This window comes from Chaetodon auriga, chromosome 12, assembly GCF_051107435.1.
Source record: "Chaetodon auriga isolate fChaAug3 chromosome 12, fChaAug3.hap1, whole genome shotgun sequence".
Classification (NCBI taxonomy): domain Eukaryota; kingdom Metazoa; phylum Chordata; class Actinopteri; order Chaetodontiformes; family Chaetodontidae; genus Chaetodon; species Chaetodon auriga.
Genome location: NC_135085.1, coordinates 18,454,374 through 18,475,178, shown reverse-complemented (window position 1 = coordinate 18,475,178; position 20,805 = coordinate 18,454,374). Strand labels below are relative to the sequence as shown.

General features: G+C 41.8%; 1 protein-coding gene across 1 annotated transcript; it reads right to left on the bottom strand.

Moving 5' to 3' along the window:
• Positions 1-35: 35 nt before the first annotated feature.
• On the bottom strand, positions 36-20,528 carry myom1a (myomesin 1a (skelemin)). Its single transcript, XM_076746064.1, has 38 exons — positions 20,438-20,528; positions 19,017-19,265; positions 16,075-16,215; positions 15,730-15,916; positions 15,446-15,603; positions 15,109-15,201; positions 14,875-14,963; positions 14,647-14,691; positions 13,969-14,130; positions 13,689-13,850; positions 12,968-13,109; positions 12,330-12,529; positions 12,183-12,239; positions 11,608-11,732; positions 11,151-11,334; positions 10,819-10,993; positions 9,883-10,004; positions 8,152-8,348; positions 7,833-7,959; positions 7,451-7,635; positions 7,215-7,329; positions 6,914-7,070; positions 6,639-6,745; positions 6,250-6,294; positions 5,872-6,008; positions 5,633-5,777; positions 5,276-5,335; positions 5,118-5,185; positions 4,905-5,030; positions 4,111-4,194; positions 3,749-3,836; positions 3,599-3,637; positions 3,265-3,370; positions 2,487-2,650; positions 2,325-2,361; positions 2,073-2,095; positions 1,597-1,652; positions 36-1,499 (listed from the first exon to the last, which is right to left on the bottom strand). The coding sequence occupies exons 2-38, from the start codon at positions 19,208-19,210 to the stop codon at positions 1,230-1,232; spliced, it is 4,572 nt and encodes a 1,523-aa protein (XP_076602179.1). The 5' UTR covers positions 19,211-19,265; positions 20,438-20,528; the 3' UTR covers positions 36-1,229.
• Positions 20,529-20,805: the final 277 nt, after the last annotated feature.

The following is a 20,805-nucleotide window of genomic DNA, read 5'->3' as shown; positions in this document are numbered from 1 at the left end:
CATTCTGATGCTTGGGACCCTTGGTTCCTCTTTAACCCCTTGTGGGCCCCGGACCCCACTTCAGGAACTTAAGGCCAAAGAAACTGTTAATGAGAGCTGGCACAGATCAGATGCCACCATTGGAGCAGCTGTTTTCTAATAAGCCATCAGTACCAATAGTCCCCAAAACCTTTGAGCTTTTTGCAAATGATTTAACTTTAATGAAGGCAGTGCATTATTCTCAATGAGTGAACTGTTTCTGGGTGATTATGTGAAGACAAAGGCAAACGCCTCTAAAACAGGTGCACTTTTATCACAAGAGTACCTTGAAGAGAGAGCAGACTATGTTTAACTTGTTCATTACACAGAGCCTCAGAACAAATGCTGCAGGGCAGATTATCTGTATGGATTCCTCCCCTTGTACCTGAAATATAGCATTCCCCGAACTTTCAACGCATTTCTTTGACATCTTGCGCTCATATGACTAGTTCTACAAAAACACCTCCAAAGAATGCAGATTATGCCTGTTTCTTCTTTTTGCACGAGGCTTCTGAGGCTATTTGAGACACACTGAAGGAACCAGTTTCAACTGGCGCGTATTTACTGTCACACTTCATCAGGGTTTTCCTGCTCCACCTCTCGTAGAAGCTGTTGTAATGATTGACATTAGAAGCTTGCAAACAGTAGTGCACATAACATACATGCACAGAGCAAACTTTAAATAGAGTAGCTGTTTAGAAATAGACACAAAGAGCTCTAAATAGTGGAGCATGTGAAATACCCACTGACACATTTTTTAGGTGGTAGTAAGTTCATGACATCAGTTTTTTTCCCCCTTTATTTTACACATAAACCTTCCCAAATTAAATGCTACTGTCATATTAAAGAAAAGTGTCTTTTGCTTTTGCCGGCCTTCACGCTATTTTGTTTAACAAAAATTAATGACAGGTCAACCATCTCCCATAATTATACATTATATTTACTGCTGACAGTGGCCAGAGGTGACAGAAGACATGTCAAGCAACTACAAGCACACAGTTAATCTCTCTGTATCATGTTCATTGTTTTCTTCCTCGACAAGCAATGCCCAAAGCTCTTTAGCCCAGCATATGAAAGAGGCAGGAGGAAGCAGCCATATTCATCATTTATTTAAACTGCTTTGGAGCACCGGCATGTGCCGGGGTAAAATGCTTTGGAAATAGCCCAGTCGTTCATATTATCTGCTTTATTTCATTACACTGCATCATCCTTTAGTCTTTCTTCTCCTCCCTGGCCTCCTCTTCTTCTGGGTTGTAGACGCTGACGGTGAACTCGCCTGCCTCTGTGCCGTACTTGTTCTTGACCAGGAGGGCGTATTTACCAGAGTCCGCCGTGGTGACGGCAGCGATTGTGATGCTGGCAAACTTCCCGTGCTCGAACTTGAGTTTGTAGTGCTCGTCAGACACCAGCTCCTTGTCGTTCTTCACCCAGGACACTTCAGGTACGGGCTCGCCCCAGACATTGCCAGTCAGGTTCAGGGACTAAAGAGAAAAAGAGGATTGCAGGAGGGTTGATGTGTGCCATATACAACTGGAGTTCACACAGTCTATTAACACACTGAACATCTAATTTATGTACCTTGCCCTCTTGGATTGCAACCACATCTGGCAAGCCTCCAACAACACGAGCACGGTCTAAGCAAAAAATACAAGAGTTAGCTGAGAAGCAACTGTCAGCCATCAGTCAGTCATGGACCATTTGCCTGTAGACAACATAATATACACTCACCCTGACTTTTGGAACTGGTTAAGTGAACCATCCTTCATAAAAACGTATTACAATATTTTTAACTAACTGCATTCATGAATGATGCTATAAATACATTTTGGCTAGAAATTCCCAGAAATACAGCAATTTCATCTCCTGGAAAACCATTTCCCATGAATGAGATCTATTATAATGGCCAATAGAGTCATGTATCTTCAGTTCCACTGAACCCAAGTTTAAAATTCGGTTAAAACTGAAATAGCCTCCATATCCAGAAAAAAATGTTACATAATTTCACAGAGCTGTGTCTCTAGGGAGAAACCAAAGAATAATAAATAACCACTTACTTCTCTCTGCAATTGCTGCAGCCCTACGGAAGGAAGGAGACATTGTGAGAAGCATCTTAAAATGGTATCACAGATAGAACCCTTTCTTCTACCCTATACAATGCCAGGAAATGTATTTTGAGTCCTTCTAAAAGGACTCACAAAGTGCATCGAGTCTATTTCAAGGTTGTGATGATGTTAGTGTTTATTTGTGTAAACATCCTCTTCAGACAGAAATGCAGAATGTCACAACAGAAGGATTTGTTTACTTACTTGAGCCTTTGGAATTCTTCAAATGCCTCTTCCCATGCTGCACCAGGAAAAATAAACTCATTATTATTAATAGCCGCATAAGCACAAAAACAGCCAAAATGAATGGGACTCTTTTAAAAATCTGAAGCATCTCTCTTGCTTGGCTCTAAAAGTTTCACTCACCCTGGCCAGTCAGATCAAAGACTCTTTTCACACCGTCCTTGCCATCAAAGATGTCCATGGCGTATTTGCCCTTGTCTTTCTCAGTGGGCTCATTGATCTTTAGCCAAAGCTGCTCTCCTGTGACTCCAGCCTTAACTCTCTCTGAGGCGGCTATCTTAGCATCTCTAATGGAGAAATGGGCAACACAGAGATCAATTAGAGTTGGACTGTTTACTGAAGGTATACAGTGATATGATCGAGTACAATGAACAGCAAGATTCCAATAGGAAAGCAGTCACTTCAGTTGACCCTTAAAATCTGCATCTAACTATGGAAGTGGAATAACGATTTATGAATGCAACGATTCTGTCTTTGTGTCGTTTGACTAACTGGTCTCGGACATGTATAACCCTCCTGAAGCCTAATGAGATAGCATACATGCAAAGCTCTGAAAGTCTCAGGCAAAAAGCCAAACCGTCACCATCACTGTGACACTCACCTAAAATATGAACTTTAAAGCTGGGCTAATTTGGTAAAATATGCAGATGCCGTGCTTGTTTCTAAAATACTAAACATTCTCGCTCCATCCATTCCGAGTCACTCTTTGAAGAAAACTACAAATAGGTGTACTAGAACTGTCAACACGACCAACTGATCTGAGATTTGAGAGAGACTTAACAACCTATGCTATGCAATGCTATGAAGCTGGAATAATGAAACAACAATACCTACGTGATATCTGATATATTTTTAGTAAAGAATGTTAAATATGTAAGTGATTATGGTCGATATTACATACTTATGGAGCCAACCAACATGCAGGTCCTCATGGTGATATGTGACCATGGAGTAGAGGATAATGCCATGTTCAGTACTCATGACTTGGATTCCAGAGGAGGAGTTGGCTGCAAGGAAAAGAGTAAAAGGCAAGTGTTCATCTACATCCCAGGGAAACCATATGGATTAATGCGATAATGCTGCATAAAATATTATATAAAGAAACAGTCTCTAGCTGTTAATAGTGCACGCAGTGGAAAAATACTGTAACTGTGCACATTCTGCTTCTTTCTGTGGTTTCCTTTAGTGTGTGCTGCTTCATTTCTGCCTGTTTAGTGTGAAGTTTAATGACTCACCAATGACCCTGAACAACTCATTCATTACAGCTTGGTATCCTGGGAAATCAGAAAGAACAGCAATTACTGTCATATTCACTGATACCACAGCACCGATTTACACTTTTCCACTTTATTTTTCACTCTTAAAATTCTTGAAAGAGACTTTACCTGCATCTGTCAGACTGAAGGTGCTCTTATCTTTGCCTCTGTCGTCCCTCAGGAAGACCTGATAAATACCCGCATCATTCTTGGAGATCTAGAGTTTGAAGTAAATGCAACTTTAGTGTCCTTGAGACAACAATGAATTCCCTTCCACCTCAAACAGAGGGGAATACAATATAAATCTTGGGACAGATAAAGGACAGTGGAACAGCCAGACAAAGACCAGAGAAACTAAACCGAAAAGGCAAGCTTTTCTCCCGCCCAGGATGCTGCAGGCGTTGAAAGGAAAACATGGAAAAGGTAAGACGAGGAGGACACATGGAGAAATTATAGGGGTCAACTTATGGCAGCAAAGATTATGTCCAGACTTTGGGTCTTGGTGGCGCGGGAACATCGTCTGCAGGCGGCTTTTTCCCTTCTTTTCCCTTCTTTTTCTCTTGCTTAATAACCCACTGTGAATTAGACAGATAAGCCAGTTAATGCAAATGCAACTGACAGGAGCGGCAGTGAACAGGCCGCCTCTCCTGAGCTCATGCAATGACACCAACCCTCTCTTTATGAGTAATGTTTATACAGTTTCAATGTACAGATACCTTGAAACATCAATATAACTTCACTGGCACCAACAGTGACTGACAGACCAGATTAATATCCTCAATAAAGAACAGCATTCTGGTTTTAAATGGTTTGAATAAGGTGGCCAGAGGAGTTAAATTGAATACAGTGTTAGAAATGAAATGAATTGTAAGAATGAATCACACAGAAGAATCATATATTGCATTTACACTATATGAACATAAATGTTGCACAACCTGTAAGTCTATAATATCCAAATATGGTAAAAAATATGATAAAAAATTTGGAATTGAAAGAAAAAAAAGCTCCAAAATGGAGTCAGTTGTAGCCAGTATATCTATTCTGTTTCCCATTACGTTTCCCATACGACATACTGACATGCTGACTCCTGCAGCACTCCACTTGGGAACATGAATATTTTTAAAAGTGTTTCAACATTTATGGTTCTGTGTGTTGGAGAGGGATGGCTGGCAGCGTAGCATCTAGTCTAGCTCTACCAAGGAAGCGTAGCTGCATCAGAAGCATCGCTTTTAGCTCTTTACTCATAAGCTCCTCACAAAGTACGGCCTCTGTATAATGGGCTGACCTTTCCGATATTAAAGGTCAGCTCGCAGTCCTTCATCTCGATTTTCTTTGCGTCCTCGTCATCCTCAGCAATCTCAATGCTGTCCTTAGACCAGGTGATCTCAGTGTCTGCTTTGACATTTCCTATCTGTAGGGAGAAATAATACATTTATGATGCTCCATCTTTTAAAAAACATGAACAACAGAACACATTTTTATAGTTATTTCTTTTTACCTTGCATTTGAGCAGTACATCACATGCTTCAGTAACAGTGAAGTCAAGGTACTCGACAAAGTGAGGCCCTGTGGATAGAATAAAAGATAATTATCCAAACATTACTTTTGTAATTAGTGTTATGTTATGGAGTAAAGTGGCAACGTAAGATCTCTTACCTTGTTTCCTGACCCATTCTGCCCTCTCAAATTCTGATTTCTTTTGAAGCTCCCTGAATTCTGGATAACGACAAAGAAAACAAATAAATAAATAAGTAACTTAATATTAAACACCGGAGTCCTTCCAACAAAATTGTCACAAAGTCAGCTCCATCAAGAAGAAAAAAGACATGACAGTAAAGAAAAGGTTGCATTCTGCTGCCCCTCAGTGGACATATACAATGACTGCAGCAAATGCCACAGAGCAGAGCAAGGCTTTCGGTGTGTACCATTAAAAATAACTGCAGTTTGGGTCCGGTCGGCATTCACTTTTATCACTTATCACTAAGGAAATACAAACTGCATCTGAAATCTTACCATCTCCAATGAGCACCAGACTGGTTGTACCCTTCGCCTTGCCATCCACCAGGTTAAAGGTGAACGTTCCCTCGTCGGTGACCTCCAGAGAGTCCATAAACATTTCAATGATGCCGGTGGACTTGTCGAAGTTCATTGTGTATTTCTGAAAGCAAGAAACCCCATCAGTTGCAAGAAGTGGACACAGAGGACAATGTGACAACGAGAGACATGTTAGACTCATTGAGTCTGATTCCTACCTTTCCCTGAGTCACAATGACGTCATTAAAGACATACTCCACTTCACAGGCAGAAGTGCATTTCTCCACCTGAGTCCAGAATCGCACGCGACCCTTCTCAAGCAGCTCCATGGCCATTTCATTCTTAAAGGGAATAACTGGGGACACACACATTTTTGAAAACAATAGCCACTACACATTAATCCATAAGGCTATAAAAGTAACAGGGCTTTGTTACTAATTCCAATACAGAGCTGTGTTCGTAGAGAGTATTTGCTGATTAAAGATGGATACTCTAATTCCCAAACTATATCTAAAATAGCATTGCTAGCTAAAATCATGACAAGAGGAAAAGAAAGCATGGTATGAGCAGTATCTGTGATGTGGAGGGATATTCACCAGGGAACTTGTGGTCATGGCTGATGTCCAGAAGACGCATGAGACCTGTTAAATAACAACAACAAAACAACAGCAGCAAAACGAGTGAATGCATTGACCTCCGCAAAAACCCTTCAGCATCAACTCTTCTACAATAAGTTTTACTGTTTTTTTCTTACAACTTTGACAGGCAGGCATATAGCAGTGCATACATTGTTCAAAACAACACACATATAGCCTAAAGTGTAACAGATTGATGCAGCTGTTGAAACAGTGATAGCACACAGGGCTACGCACAGTCTTTCAGGCCCTCCTCACACCTTTAGCACTGACGTCACCCAAATAAATAACAAGCGAATCAAGTTTCTGGAGCACAGGAGCAAAGATGCCAAGACTGTGGGCTGACTCACCCTCCTCAGTGAGTGTGTAGCTGGAGGAGATGCCATCAGTGTTGGTGACCATGCAAGAGAAGGTGCCCAGATCCTCCAATGAAGGACTGTTGAAAATAGCTCTGGACCTGAAGATGAGGACACATTGGGACAAGGTATAAGGAAAGAGGAAGAACTAAACTAGCAAGATTGTTTCCTGTACAATGAAAAAGATTTACAGTAAATTTAAAAATTTACAGTAAAGCATTTTTCCCCTTGAAGTTGCATGAAAAATTGGGCATATAAAGGATACTTACTTGCCCCGTTCAGTGACAACAGTCAGACGAGAGCTGTCTGTGATAGTCTTGTAATTCTTGGACCAGATAAACTCAGAGCCCTCGCTCATCTCGGAGCACTCAAAGACCATAGAGATCACACCATCATCATCAACATCCACATAAATCTCTTTGGTGCCTGAGGAAGGGAGAGTAGATGGTTACAGTGTGTGTGCATCACCGACATTACAGATTTCAGCTCTTAAACTCTTAAACACTTTTGCAGACCTGCGTAGGAACACTATACCACTGAAGGTGTGAGTTACATAACAATCACACTCACCAGGGCGAGTCTGGGCCAGGATTGGACCTAAGACTGCTGAGGGCTTTCCAACTCCAGCGAGGTTTTGAGCACGCACACGGAAGACGTAGGAAGTACCAGCCTTCAGCCCCTTCACCTGAATCAGCACATGTATGCAGGAAAGATGATGTTGTTCAAACTCCATTTGACCATCAGATCTCAGCTACGGAATAACTAGTAGCAATTTGCAGAACATCCAGTCTCTTCATCTTCCTCACCTTCATGTATTTCATCTTGTTGACCTTCTCATGAACAGCCTTCCAGCCTTCATCTCCAGCAGAGGCCTCCTTTATGTCCAAATAGTAGCCATTGACAGGAGTGCGGCCAGTAAATGCAGGTGGCTCCCACAGGACCACGACAGAGGTGTCACGGACCTCCAGCACGTGAAGACCAACAGCAGCACCTTGGAGGATAAAAGAGAACATTTGAAGAATGGGGGATGACTTTGGATTCTCAAACACACTGTAACTGGCTAAAGCAAAAAGAATACAATACAGTGATTAATTGATCATCAATATCTGTCAATTCATTTTCTGTCAGTTAATCGCCTAATTGCTTCCTCTCTAACATCTACCAGTCCATGTATATTGTCCCTCATACCTGGAACAGTAATGGTCCATTCCTTGCACTCCAGAGCTGCACTGGCCAGAGAGGGTTTACTCACACCTGCCATGTTCATAGCACGCACCTGGAACTGGTAGAAGACGTTCTCCTTCAGGTTCTCAGCCTAAAAGAAACAAAAGTACATGAAGAGAACATTATTAAAATGCTTGTTTTGTGTTACTAAACATTAAATTGTACAAGTCTGAGCGACAGTTCTGCCTGCCAAAAAAAAAATGCAGTGAATGACGACAATTGGAAAGCCAGAACAATTTCATTGGAAATGTGGTCCATAAGGGTTTCAAGTAAAATAACTTACTTTATAGGAGGTAGTAGTCAATGCCTGGTGGTTCATTTCATGCCATTTCCCAACAACGTCTCCCTTCACAGTCCTATAGTCCACAAAATATCCCCTGATATCAGCTCCTCCATTTTTAGCAGGTGCGGTCCAGCCCAGCACCATGTAGTCCTTCACAGCCTCCAGCAGGGTCACACCAGTGGGCTTTCCAGGGACAGCTGTGAAGGAAATAAATATAACATCAACATGTGAGAGAGAGCGAATCAAGACGTACGTTACAGAGGATCATTTTCAGACATTCAGACCCTATTTGTTTGTACAACCTTGAAAAAAGTTGGGACGCTGTGTAAAACAAAAAAACAAAACAGACTGTGATGATTTGTCAATCCTTTTTGTTACAAATGCAATATAAATACTGTTTTAGCATAACTTGATTTTACAAATATATGCTTATTCTGAATTTGATGCAGCAACACATTTCAAAGAAGTTGGGACAGGAGCAACAAAAGACTGGGAAAGTTGTAGAATGCTCCAAAAACACCTGTGTGAAATATTCCACAGGTAAACAGGTTAAGCTATCACAGCAGTCACAAGTGGGACAGCTGAACATGCAACATGCGTTGGACACAAAAGCATCACACTTTTTTAGGGTGATTGTAACAGATAAAGTACTTACACTCAAGGCCAGAAGCAGGGTAACTTTCACGCTACAGCCAGGCGAGACTCTCATTAGGGTCATGCTCTTTAGAACACAATGTTTTAGCCTTTATCTTGGTTATGCACCAAGAGGCACCCCTGAAGAGTTTTCAAATAGCAAAAGAGAACTCGAGCAAAAGCACATTTAGAAAGGAATCAATACTTACACACAGTAGAAGCATTGTAAAACATAATCTGTTATTTAAAGGACCAGTGTGTTGGATTTAGTGGCATCTACTGGATACCCCTGAACACCCCTTGCCTCACCCTCTGTTTCCAAGTGTGTAGGAGAACCTATGGTGGCCATGAAATTTGTGAAAAAGGTGAAAGCCGTTCTCTAGAGCTGGAGTTTGGTTTGTCCGTTCTGGACCACTGTAGAAACATGGCGGCGCAACATGGTGGACTCTGTGGAGGAGAACCTGGCCCTCTGTAGATTTAAAGGCTCATTCATGGCTAAGTCACAATGACATTACAATTCTTATTTTCAGGTAATTATATACTAATGAAAACATACCTATGAATTATTATTCAATTTCTGCTATGTTCTGGCAATTGGTGGCCCTAAATCTTACACACTGGTCCTTTAACCTTGTCAATAAATGAAAGAACAGGAAAGAGCAAATGAGAAAATCCAATGTTAGTGATGAGTATGTCAGCGGAGCACATGCAAATAACCATCAGTCACATATGAACATGGGCCACTTGCATTTCTGAAAACTCAAGATATATGAGAATTTAGCTGCAAAAGAACTATAGAGAATAAACATGACGATTGACGACTGACGATTTTGGTTAGGAAAAAGGAAACAAGTAATGAAGGTTAACAAGTTTGATGACCAAAGATGAGTTGAGAGGCTCAGAGGGTGGCTGGGCATGTGTGTGAATGTGTTGATTTATATGAAATTAAAGCAGGTTTCTTGGAAAAAGATGTGGGTTCTCAGCAGTCATTCCCTGGATAAACAAATGTTTAAAAACAGCCGGGAGGATGGAGCAGAGGAAGAGAGTATGGCTTGAATGTGAAAGTGAATAAAGGACATGATTTGTGAGGACACTCACAGATAGCAGCTTGCACAAGCACAGCCTCAGATGTGGGGGAGCTTTGGCTGTATCCAGCAGCGTTGACTGCCTTCACCCTGAACACACAGTTTGCCCCGGTGGTCAGGCCATGACACACGAACCTGAAAACAGTGCGGACAACGATCTGAATCATTACACATTTCACAAGTAAGAATTACCAATAGCTTTAGAATTAGCATTTTTAACACAAAAGTAAAAATTAAATGACAACCAATAACCAAAATAGAAAGCTTAGCTAACCAACCTTTACTTTCCAAGCCAGACTTCCTAAGTTTTAAAATATAAAATAACACATTCTTCCTCTCAGAAATGAAAAGATAAATTCATAAGCAATACAAGACACCCACAGCTCAATATATGACCATATGCTCAGGGTTAGCTACAGCTTTCCATGATCTGATATGACCAGTAGCTTATGCTAGCTAATGTTTGCTAATGTTAGGTAATAATAACAACAAGATATTATTGTGACTGTGGCTGTAATTGTAACTGACTCAGGCCACTAACTTTAAGACTCTTGTGCTACTGTTAAGTTTAAGTTTTAGCATTAATCACTATCCTGTGACTAATTGTTTAGCAAAAGTTACAACTGCTTAGCTAGCACACCTAAACTTTTGGTAAGCTAATTAGCCTGCTAATCATCTGGGTGATGGATGATGACAACAAATCACAGAAAAAAGAAGTTGGTGACATTTATTTTTAACCAGTATTCCATCTCTTCAATTTGTAGTTATCCAGTTTGAACACCAACATCATAAAGAAACTATAATCTAGAACAGCAATAAGAAATATTTGTATAAAATACTGATTTGTTGACAACGATGAGTGTACTTTTCTAAACTATGCAATCGATACATCTTGACAGTCTGAGTTACCTGTGAACTCATAAGCCCTGTATGATCTGACCGTACCTACCTGGTCTGCTTGACAGGTTTGTTGTTGCAAGGCATCCAGACATCAGTGCCCACCACGCTACATTCAATATAGTAGCCGACCAGGTGTTTGACATCCTTAGAGGCCCCCCAGAAGACCACCACTGAGGTGTCGGTGTTCCTGGTGGCCACTGGATTGCCCGGAACTGAGGGCAGGTCTGTTGAAGTCAGAAAAATTACACAATAAGCAAAGAGGGAATGATGAAGCAATAGAGGAATACAGGAACAGAGACAATAAACTGAAGACATTATTGGCTAACTCTAGGCAAGACTGCCTTGAAAACCTGCACTAAATAATATAAATGCAAGTCTTACCCAGTTTATCTCCGACCGTGATCTCTCCTGTGGACACAGAGGACTCGCTCACACCAGCAGAGTTGCAGCAGCGCACACGGAAGTTGTAGGATTTACCCTCAGCCAGGTCAAACAGGGCAAAGCGAGGAGACTTGACTGGCATGCCAGTGTTCACCCTCTGCCAGATGTCTGTCCCCGAAATACACTGTAGTCCACAGAGACAGTCAGCGGTAATAGACATCATCACAAAACCACAGCAGTCAGTGAAATCTGACAACTGGAATTTTAAACAACACATGCTGACATATTCAAAGTGTTTATTTGTATGGTCAACAGTCCCAAAGCCAAAGATGAAACTTACAATATAACTCTTTATTGAACATCAGAACATGCTGATTACTTTACTGTTGATCACCTGGTTGATTACTGACAAGCTGTTTCAGCTCTAAAGGAGAGACATTTATCCATTTCTTCTCACCTTCTCAATGTAATACATGACTCCTTCATGACCCCTCTGGACTGGAGGCTTCCAGGCGAGCACCACGTAGCTCTTCGTTGCTTCAGTAACCACAACATCAGTGGGTTCTCCAGGCACAACACCCACTTAGGAGGCAAGAGGAAGCTCGCATTATTTGAAGGAGGTCACTTTAACCTCATTTTAACCATGTAACTGTTTTCAGTACCTTAGTTCAAGAAATACAGTGATGTTTTTCTACAAATCCCAACTTCCCATTTAACAAAATATGGTAAATTTCTCAAGTAAATAATGTTCTCCAAACATTGGCAGCAATACAAGAGCTGTGCCTGAAATAGTTTTCCTGATTTAGATTTGGAAATATTTCTTTAATGATTGACTAAAAATATGACCAGATATTTGACGCCAGTTTTTGATACCTGAGAGTTTTTACATGATAGTACAGGAACATTTCAGATAGTATAGAAAAGGTGCTCAAGTTCAATATCCAGCCCTACAAATCAATACAAAATACCATGTGACTATTAACTGCTGATGAATTAGTTTAGTTTTGTATTTAGAGTTTGAAGCTGTCATACCAGTAGGATCCTCCTCTGTGAACTTAATCATCCCAGTCCAAGGAGCTGAGGGGCCAGCTGTCAGGAAAAATAAAAGAAACACATTACACAAAGTGCAGTTGTGGGCTTTGCTGCAGCGTGTCAGCAGGACTCTGGTGTGTCTCTCACCTCTGAGGCGGGCTCTGTCGGAGGGATCCATGGCAATCACGGCCTCAGAGACACGGGATGGACGGCTGACTCCTTCCTTGTTCGTGGCCCGCACCCTGAAGATGTAGGAACGCCCCTCCACCAGTCCTGTGACAGGGAAGCGGGCGTACTTCACTGGGACGTCATTACATTGTGCCCAGTGGTGAGTGCCCACCTCACACCTGCCAAGGAAGCACATTTAAATAAGATCTGTGAAGCCAACAAGCAACACTGTAATTTAATTATAAGGATATAAAAATCTTTCCATTGCCATACCCCCATCTTATATGTTGATTTTAGGCATCGTGCAGAGCCCATACAGTAACCGAATGACTAGTTTACAACCAAAGTAGACAGGTAGGAACGTGTGAAGGTGTGTGGAAGGTAACATTTATCTGTGAAGATGGCAGTTTGGTGGAAATCTATGAGGAATTTGGACTGGTGCCATGTGCCAGCAGAATTAGTTATTCTAGTGGGAAACATCATAAATAAGACCAGTTTTACTGTATATTCTGTATGTAGGACTGTATCATAGCCAAAGTAACCAGATGAAACTGAAAAATAACTCTGACAAACAACTTATGTAATCGATTTACGTACGAAAGCATGCGCTGACTGACCTGTCGATGTAGTATCCCAGGATGGCGCTGCTGCCCTCCACCGCTGGCTGCTTCCAGGTTACCACCACATAGTCCTTGTTGGCATCATGACAGCGCACATCCAGGGGGGCCACGGGAACCCCCTCCACCTCCACACTGGCATCTGGCATCGCAGATGCGCACACACACACACACACACACACACACACACACACACACACACACACACACACTTGTGAGTAGTGCTGTTTCTAAATCAGGCTGATCTCCATTACACACTCAGTTTTCATTTTCTGACCTACTTATGCCTTTACAGTACGGCATGTGTGGCAGGGCTGCAGCTGGCTGTGACAGATTAGTTTATATCTTGATAACATCAAAGGCGATTCTGACGATTTCCTCTTATGCATAAACCTGCTGATTTTTACGTCAGATCCCACTCAGTGAGGTGACTTTACTGACATGCAGACAGATATAGAAGCAGCATTCCACAGAGGAAACCTAACACCTCAGAGAGCGTTGTGTGACCTGAAGACACAGCAGGACTGAGTGGTTCCCTTGCATGTCTGTGTGTGTGGTGGTGATCTGTAACATGTTGCTTTACTTTGACTATAACACTTTTCAAAGCTGTGCAACTCTGTGAAGACTTGCAAAGGTTTCATAGATCAATTACATTTTCAATGTAATCAAAAACTAAAATGAACTCAGAAGCTTCAGTTGAAATACCCATCGGGCGCCGTACCTCTGACAAACACATAGGCAGAGTAGGTGTCAAAGCCAGATTTCGTGTTGACGCGCATGGTGTACATGCCCTCGTCTTCCTTGTTGAGGTGGACAAGAGTGAGTGTGGCACGTTCCCCAGACCAGTGGGTGTGTACCCATTTAGAGGGCTTCAGGGGGGTAGCTGATGAGAGAAGTCAAAAACAAAAGACATGTGATTGGACACATAGAGCAGAGGTAATATACAGCAGTCATAAAGGATGATAATGACACACCATTTCTGTTTTACTTTTTCGACTTACAGTTTCGGTACCACACGATTTGAGGCTGGTATTTTTTCACAGTGGGATAAACGATGACAGTGCAGCCCAGACTCAACGTCTCGCCTTCACTGCCAAAGGCCACTTCGAATTTGTCAATGATGGTTGTTTCAAAGGTGACACCATGCTCAGGGCAGTAACCATCTGCAGAAGAGAAAAAGAAAACTACTATGAAAACTTTAAACCTTGACTTTTGAGCACTTCAGGGCAGTGCAACAAGCTGTTAACACAACACTGCATTTTTGCATGTGAATGTGTTTTTCTTTACACCTTCAACAGACATAATCATTCATTTAGCAAAGTCGTGCTTGTGTTCACCTGATGAATGCAAATCCAAACTCTCTACTTGTAGCTCAGTTTTTGGTCTCCACCACCTCTTGCATAAGAAAGTCTGGCACTGGAAAAAGTGTTGCCAAATCTCTACTGGTGAACACATTTTTACTGTAGCATGGTGTATACTTATACCATCATATCGCCCAACCCTGTAGTGCACAGTGTGTGTCCACAGCTGTTTTTACTGCCTGCTATGGCTGGTAATGGGTGGATGAAAACACTCTGAGGAGGTGGAGGAGTCTGGAGAGTTCTCTGAGTTTCTAAGAACAAGCAATGTCTTTCACATTATACATAATCATTGTTTCCGTATTATCTGAAGTGACTCACGTGGTTTGGGATCAAGTGGTCCTGCTTCCTCGCCCTCCTGGAACCCTGCAGAGAAATATGTCATTCAGTCACCTTGTTGCATCGATAACAAGAAACTTCAGTGATGCATATTTGACAACAATAAAATCTGATAACCTGCGAGTTCAACAATTTTCATTTCAGCATTTCAGCAACACAATTGCAGTGTTAATTTAAACCCCTACTATAAACTTTTAGACAGTTACCTACTTTTGACAACAACAGTAGCCACAGAAGAAGCTTCTCCTTTCACGTTGAGGGCAGAGATGCGATACTGAGCAGTGTCGATGAAATCGCAGCTGGAAATAAAACAGGGTGAAATGGTGGCATCTCATTTGCATAATATTTTCAACATGAAACAGTCAGTTTGGCATAATGTGTATTTTGGGTACATCTCATTTATTCTAACTGAGGCCATGCAGTGCCAGCTTAATGAGTACCTACTTCCTGATCTCCAGGGAGTGCATGTTGTAATTGCTCTCGGCCGTGTACTTCTCGGGTTGGGCCTTGGCATCAATGAGCACACCGTTTTTGTACCTTGAAGACAGCAGAAAGACAGCTGGTTTATTTTTACTGCCGTCTTCAGAGTCTGTAATAGCAAAGAAGTGTGTGTTTGTGTTGCGACTGTGGAAAATAGATCTGGCCGATGACGAGATCTTTGGATGGAAACTTCCCCATGACACACGCACACACACACACACACGACTGATCGCTCTCATCAGCCTCATTTTTCTTGTGACTCAGAGAAGGAGGGGACCGGTGAGTTAGGAGGATATCTCACCAGGCAATCCTGGGTTTAGGCCATCCAGCCACAGTGCAGTGCAGCTTGAGAGTCTTGCCCTCCCAGACAGTCTGTCCGCGGGGCTTGACAATAAACTCTGGAGGGTGTGTCAGGCTGTCTGGGTTCATTTTCTTACGGAACTCTGCCCACTCGTCCATCTATAGCAAGAGAGTGAAGCCAGACTGTCACATTAAGTGCATGAGCAGTTGCAGGCTTCATGGGAGAGAAGTGAGAGAAGTGTCTGAAAATGGACCCCAGTCCACAAAGGAACGAAAAGGATTTACCGTCCTGCTCAGTTCCAGGCGTTCGGCGGATTCCCTGATGTGTGTTGTTCTGGTTTTCTTCTCCACTTTGACGCGCATGGCCTCGCTGGCCTCCCTGACAAACAGGTTCCTCATTGCCACATAGTTAATCCCCTCCTCCGTAACCTCCTCCTCCTGGGCCTCCATCAGACCGCGAACAACATCATGACTGGTGACACAACAAAACATCAACAAATGAGAGCAGCTTAGACAGTGAGGTAGGAAAATAACGTCTCAACTTTGATATAATTGGGGTTGTACATCATCAATGGTACTGACTACATTTAGGTATATCAACCAATCGTGTCTTGCAGTGTCCTCACTCACTTGGCTCTAAATACGGGAATGACATAGCCGATAACCTCTTTGTCCTTGTCCATTGCCAGGTAGGTGCGTTTGGCTCTCTTGGGTAGCGGGCTCAGTTTAACCACCTCCTGCCCCTTCTTTGTCTTCACAGCAGTCTTCACGCTTAGAGGTAAGAGAGACAACAGTCACAACATGACAAACGCCAATATACATGTGGCATTTCCAAATAGGGTTCACGGTGCACTCTTGGCCTTCTCCTTTAAGGGACGCCACATGGTGCCTCGAAGGAGAAGGCCAAACGTTTTTCTTATAACTAACTCGTATTAATCCGCAGATGAAAACAGTCCACGACAAATACACTATTTATTCCTGTTTAAGTAACATTTCCTACAAAATACAGATTACTGAACATTTAGGAATGAAAGTCTATTATTTGGCATTCATTCACAGATTGAATCCATTAGATTCGTTTACATGGACACCACTGTTCCATTTTTTTCCTAACACCCAGCACAACTCTCAAACTTATGAGGATGAACGTAGAATAAAGAGTAAACCTAATATTGCCTAATTATTATTGCTATGACAGTAAATGTGGTGCAGTTCCTGATACTTCCAACTGAAATACATTACTTTGAAAATTGTGCTCAAGTCAAAATCTGTGTCCACGTACATGAATCCTGTAGATTACATGTCTGGGCTACTTTACAAACTGCCATGAAACTGTGTTGCACAGTGTGAGGAGACAAAACAAATGCTACTAACTCAATTCTGATACTAATTAATGACACTTGCATGTAGTTAATTGAATGAACCGTAGACCAAGTCATTTCAATGTAACTGTGACGTGAGTTACACATTTGTTTATACTGACAAAAAAATAAAAAAAAGATGCCTAAAAGAAGGACTGTAAAGCTGTTAAAAATAATACTCAACATGAACCACACTGCCTCTCTGCATCTATAAAACTTTAATTAAGTGTGCAAGTTACATAAAGACACATTCAGAGTATGTTTGACTCCAGTTACTTAGAAATGGCAGATGTATTTCTGTCCGCCCTCTAGGACCCTGACCCACATTAAAGTCTGACTCATTTACCCATCTGCTCCTCAGGCCTCCCTATTGTCAGCTGGGTTTATAAATGGAGCCGGAAACTGTGGATATACAGCAGGAGGGGAGGTTCATTTTAAAGCCCTGCTTTCACACATTATCTCCGTCAAGTCTGCCCTCGTCTATCCATTTGGCCTAGAAGAGTAGCAGCACAACGTGGCTTTGATAAACTCTGTACCACACAGGCGAGGAGGGATCAAGTCAATGGAAGGGGAAGACGGAGAGAGTCTCAAAAGATTTCTGCAGAGTCGATAAGTTTTCTCTGCTGCTGAGTCACCAGGTGTGCTGAGAGGAAGTCTTTGGTTCAGTGTATAAGAAAGTCAAAGGTATAAAAGTTTTACTGCTGATAAAAGCATTTCATTCCTCAGACTGAGAAGCAACAGTATGTGTCAATCTTAAGATTTAAATAATGAAAGAACCAACTGGAAACTTTTTTCACGCCATCAGTCATTTCCAACAGAAACAAGGTGTGGGACAGGTTACAAATAACACAATCAGCTTGACTAGTAAATGTGGATACTGGCCCAAGAGTTATTAACTATTAAACATCAGTGGAAGCCTGCGCACAACTGTTTACAATTTCATGACTTCCATACAGTGTCTTTACAGTTGGCCTAATGGCAATGTCTCATGTCCCGCCTGCAGAAATAGCTTGGCTGTCCATGAATACATCTGGCAGCCCTTCACTACAGCTGAAATTCCTTCCCTGACCCCGTTTCGAAAGCTAGCGTGGTTCCAGCATGTACACTGGGCGCTGCAGCTTGAAGGACAAAGAAACTGTGACCGTGTTACACGTTACAGGTGATGGTGACGCAATGGAACATACATGCTACAGACATGTTTTGATAGGCAGAGCAGCTTTCACATCCGACTTTGAGCATACTCTGAACACAGAGCTTCACAAGCAAGTGAAATTTGATGAAAGTTTACCAGTATGGCCCATGTATAAGTAGAAATTACAGGTTTAATACCTCCCAATGCTTACAAAAATGTGTCCCTCTATACAGCTTATCGTAACTGGTTAATCTGCTGATTGTTTCCTCAATTAATCAATTAACTGCTCGGTCTCTAAAATATCACAAAGCTGTGAAAAGGCAGTGTAATTTACACCAATTATTAGACTAATTGTTTCAGCTCTATCTAATGTTGCGATTGTCTTTGTGTTACTGTATTCAGTGGGATTATTACTGTATCTGAATATGTTAATAGTAGGAGATGCTACTAAGCTTCAGACTCTAAAATGGTATAAACACAATGCGCTCTTTCCGTCAAACACATAAGCACAATACTGTTGCTACGCAGATCTAATTATTACAAACATTTCACCTGCCCAGAGCTGTAGACTCAAGCCTTGAAACCAGGACTAGACTCAGACTCAGGTAAAAAAAATATATGGATTTAAGACTTGACTTGCTTAAGACCTGGTTTGATGTGTGATTTGACTCAAAAACACTCAGGTCTCAAGTTCTGACTTGATGAAATCCTGCAACAGTAAAAAAAATAACTAAGTCAGTATCACTCAGGCCTTGCAAAGCCTCAAAGCTTTTCAATTATTAGGCCTTTGCATTGAATTGACTCACTTTACGCTTTGGGCAGATGAACACCACAACACACACTCTTCATGAAAACACACTTAGAGCTGTGTGTCTCCTGCAGCTAAACACACTTCACACCGGACCCAAAGCACGGCGTTGGATATTTGAAAGAGGTCTGCTTGAATGCATTCACCACCTCTGAGGGTAAAGAAGTGACGTTTACATCAAGAGAACCTCGTTTTTATTTTATGCTTTTCAAATATCAACTACTTCATACGTATTTTGGGCCTTGCGTCTGGGTCACTCCCATCCTCTTACCGATGGCTGCTGGTCTTGAAAGTCGAAAACGACTGCTGGCTAACGGACGACTTGGTGCTCAGGTAATAGCTGCTCTCATAGTGATGCTGCTGATGTTGCTGCTGCTGATGCTGCTGCAGCTGCTGCTGATGCTGCTGATGCTGCTGATGCTGCTGCAGCTGCTGCTTCTGCATCACTTGTAATGATCCTGACATCCTGAGGGCCACTCCACCAACTTACAATATCAGACTTTCCTTCACTTTACCAGCTCTGTAAATCAATCTCACTGTTATTATCACTACAGATTGATCTCTGAACTGGGTTAGTTTAGATCACGTGATGGTGATGAGGTGTTAGGGATGGTGGTTGAGGCAACCAGTTGTTAAGATGATGTGATGATTTAAGCGTTAGCTCTGGTTAAGCTCTACTTCTACTGTGTTACACGATGAAGCAGCAGGTAACAAATAAGCAGTGGCAGCATCGATGTCTCAGCACATCTTGGTTTGTGTCTTCAAAGACTGTTTGAAAATTTAAATGACTTTCGCCTGCAAAGAGTGAATTATAGCAGTGGTATAATAAAAGTGACAGTAAAATAATGTTGTCTTTGGGGACGTCTTCAGCAATTTGAGGATTTGGTCAACAGCGGTATAGATATACACATAACAGTAATAGAAAAAAAACCTTCACAATGTCCTCAGCCAGTGCTAACATACTCAAACTGCTTGTTTTTGTTCAACCAGGCGTCCAAAGGTTTTTCATTTGTCAAATATTCACATTTGTGAAGCTGGCATTATTGCTTAAAAAGATTTAAAAACTAGACTGTTGCAGATTAATATAATGTTGACTGACCAATTGATCAATCAACAAATCATTTCAGCAGATACTGCTTCAGTTGTACAGCTTGAAAACATGAGCAGGCCTGTGATCACGTACCCACAGACCAGTACGGCTGTTATAAGTTCTGCAGTTTCAAAATGTATTTTCTGATGATTCTGTCCTTCAGCAACACCTCCAACAGTCAGTGTACTGCATACCTCTTTATTTGTAAAGAGCCACAAACCATAAACTGGACTGCAAGACATAAAGGCACTGAGTGCATGAAGAGAACATCTGAGTCATAAAAACTTTTTGTTTTCAGCAAAAGCAAATGTTAAGTGAACAGATTAGCTTCTCCTTTAGGCTGAAATTTCACTTCAATGACACATGCAGTCAACTCTACAAGGACACAGTAGACAAAAATGAACAAGACCTTGTTAGTATAAGGGAAAATAAAAATGGCTTAATTAAAAATGACATTGAAAAAATATATGAAGTGGTAAAAGAAGGCCTCTGGCCTCATTGAATCAGGATTTTAACAGAACCAAAAGACATAAACTAGAACAATTCCTCAACATTAGAGAAAGACTTATTCATGGAGAAAAACATTTTTATATTCCACTCACCACAACTAAGAATTCAGCAATCCACAATAGCTGGAAATAAGAGAAAATGTGTGTTATTCCAAAGGTAGCTGAAGCAAGTCCAGACCCAGGCAAAGCAGCAGGGTGAGGGGCAGCGGACAGGACGGCAGCCCGCAGAACAAAAATAATGCTGCCACTCTGCAGAATGCACAAGACACCCTCAGGACCTTTTAAGGCTGGGGCAGCTTTAAATTTAGACCATGAGACCATGAGAAGGGCCAGGCGAGCCGAGGAGCCTCTGCTGGGCCTGGCCCTCCGCTGTGCAGGAGCAAATGTGGGAACATCTGATGCGTAATCTGAAGTCCGGTTAATTAGTGGAAATGGACAGAAAGGCTGTACTACTTCAGTGG

Bases quoted from the DNA above. Each gene is read 5' to 3' on its own strand.
- myom1a (XM_076746064.1), bottom strand. From the start codon at position 19,210: ATGTCAGGATCATTACAAGTGATGCAGAAGCAGCAGCTGCAGCAGCAT. The intron at 15,604-15,729 runs GTAAATCCTTTT...CTCTTGCTATAG, and splicing joins GCCTGGAACTGAGCAGGACG to ATGGACGAGTGGGCAGAGTT. The intron at 13,851-13,968 runs GTAAGTCGAAAA...TTCTCTCATCAG, and splicing joins AATCGTGTGGTACCGAAACT to CTACCCCCCTGAAGCCCTCT.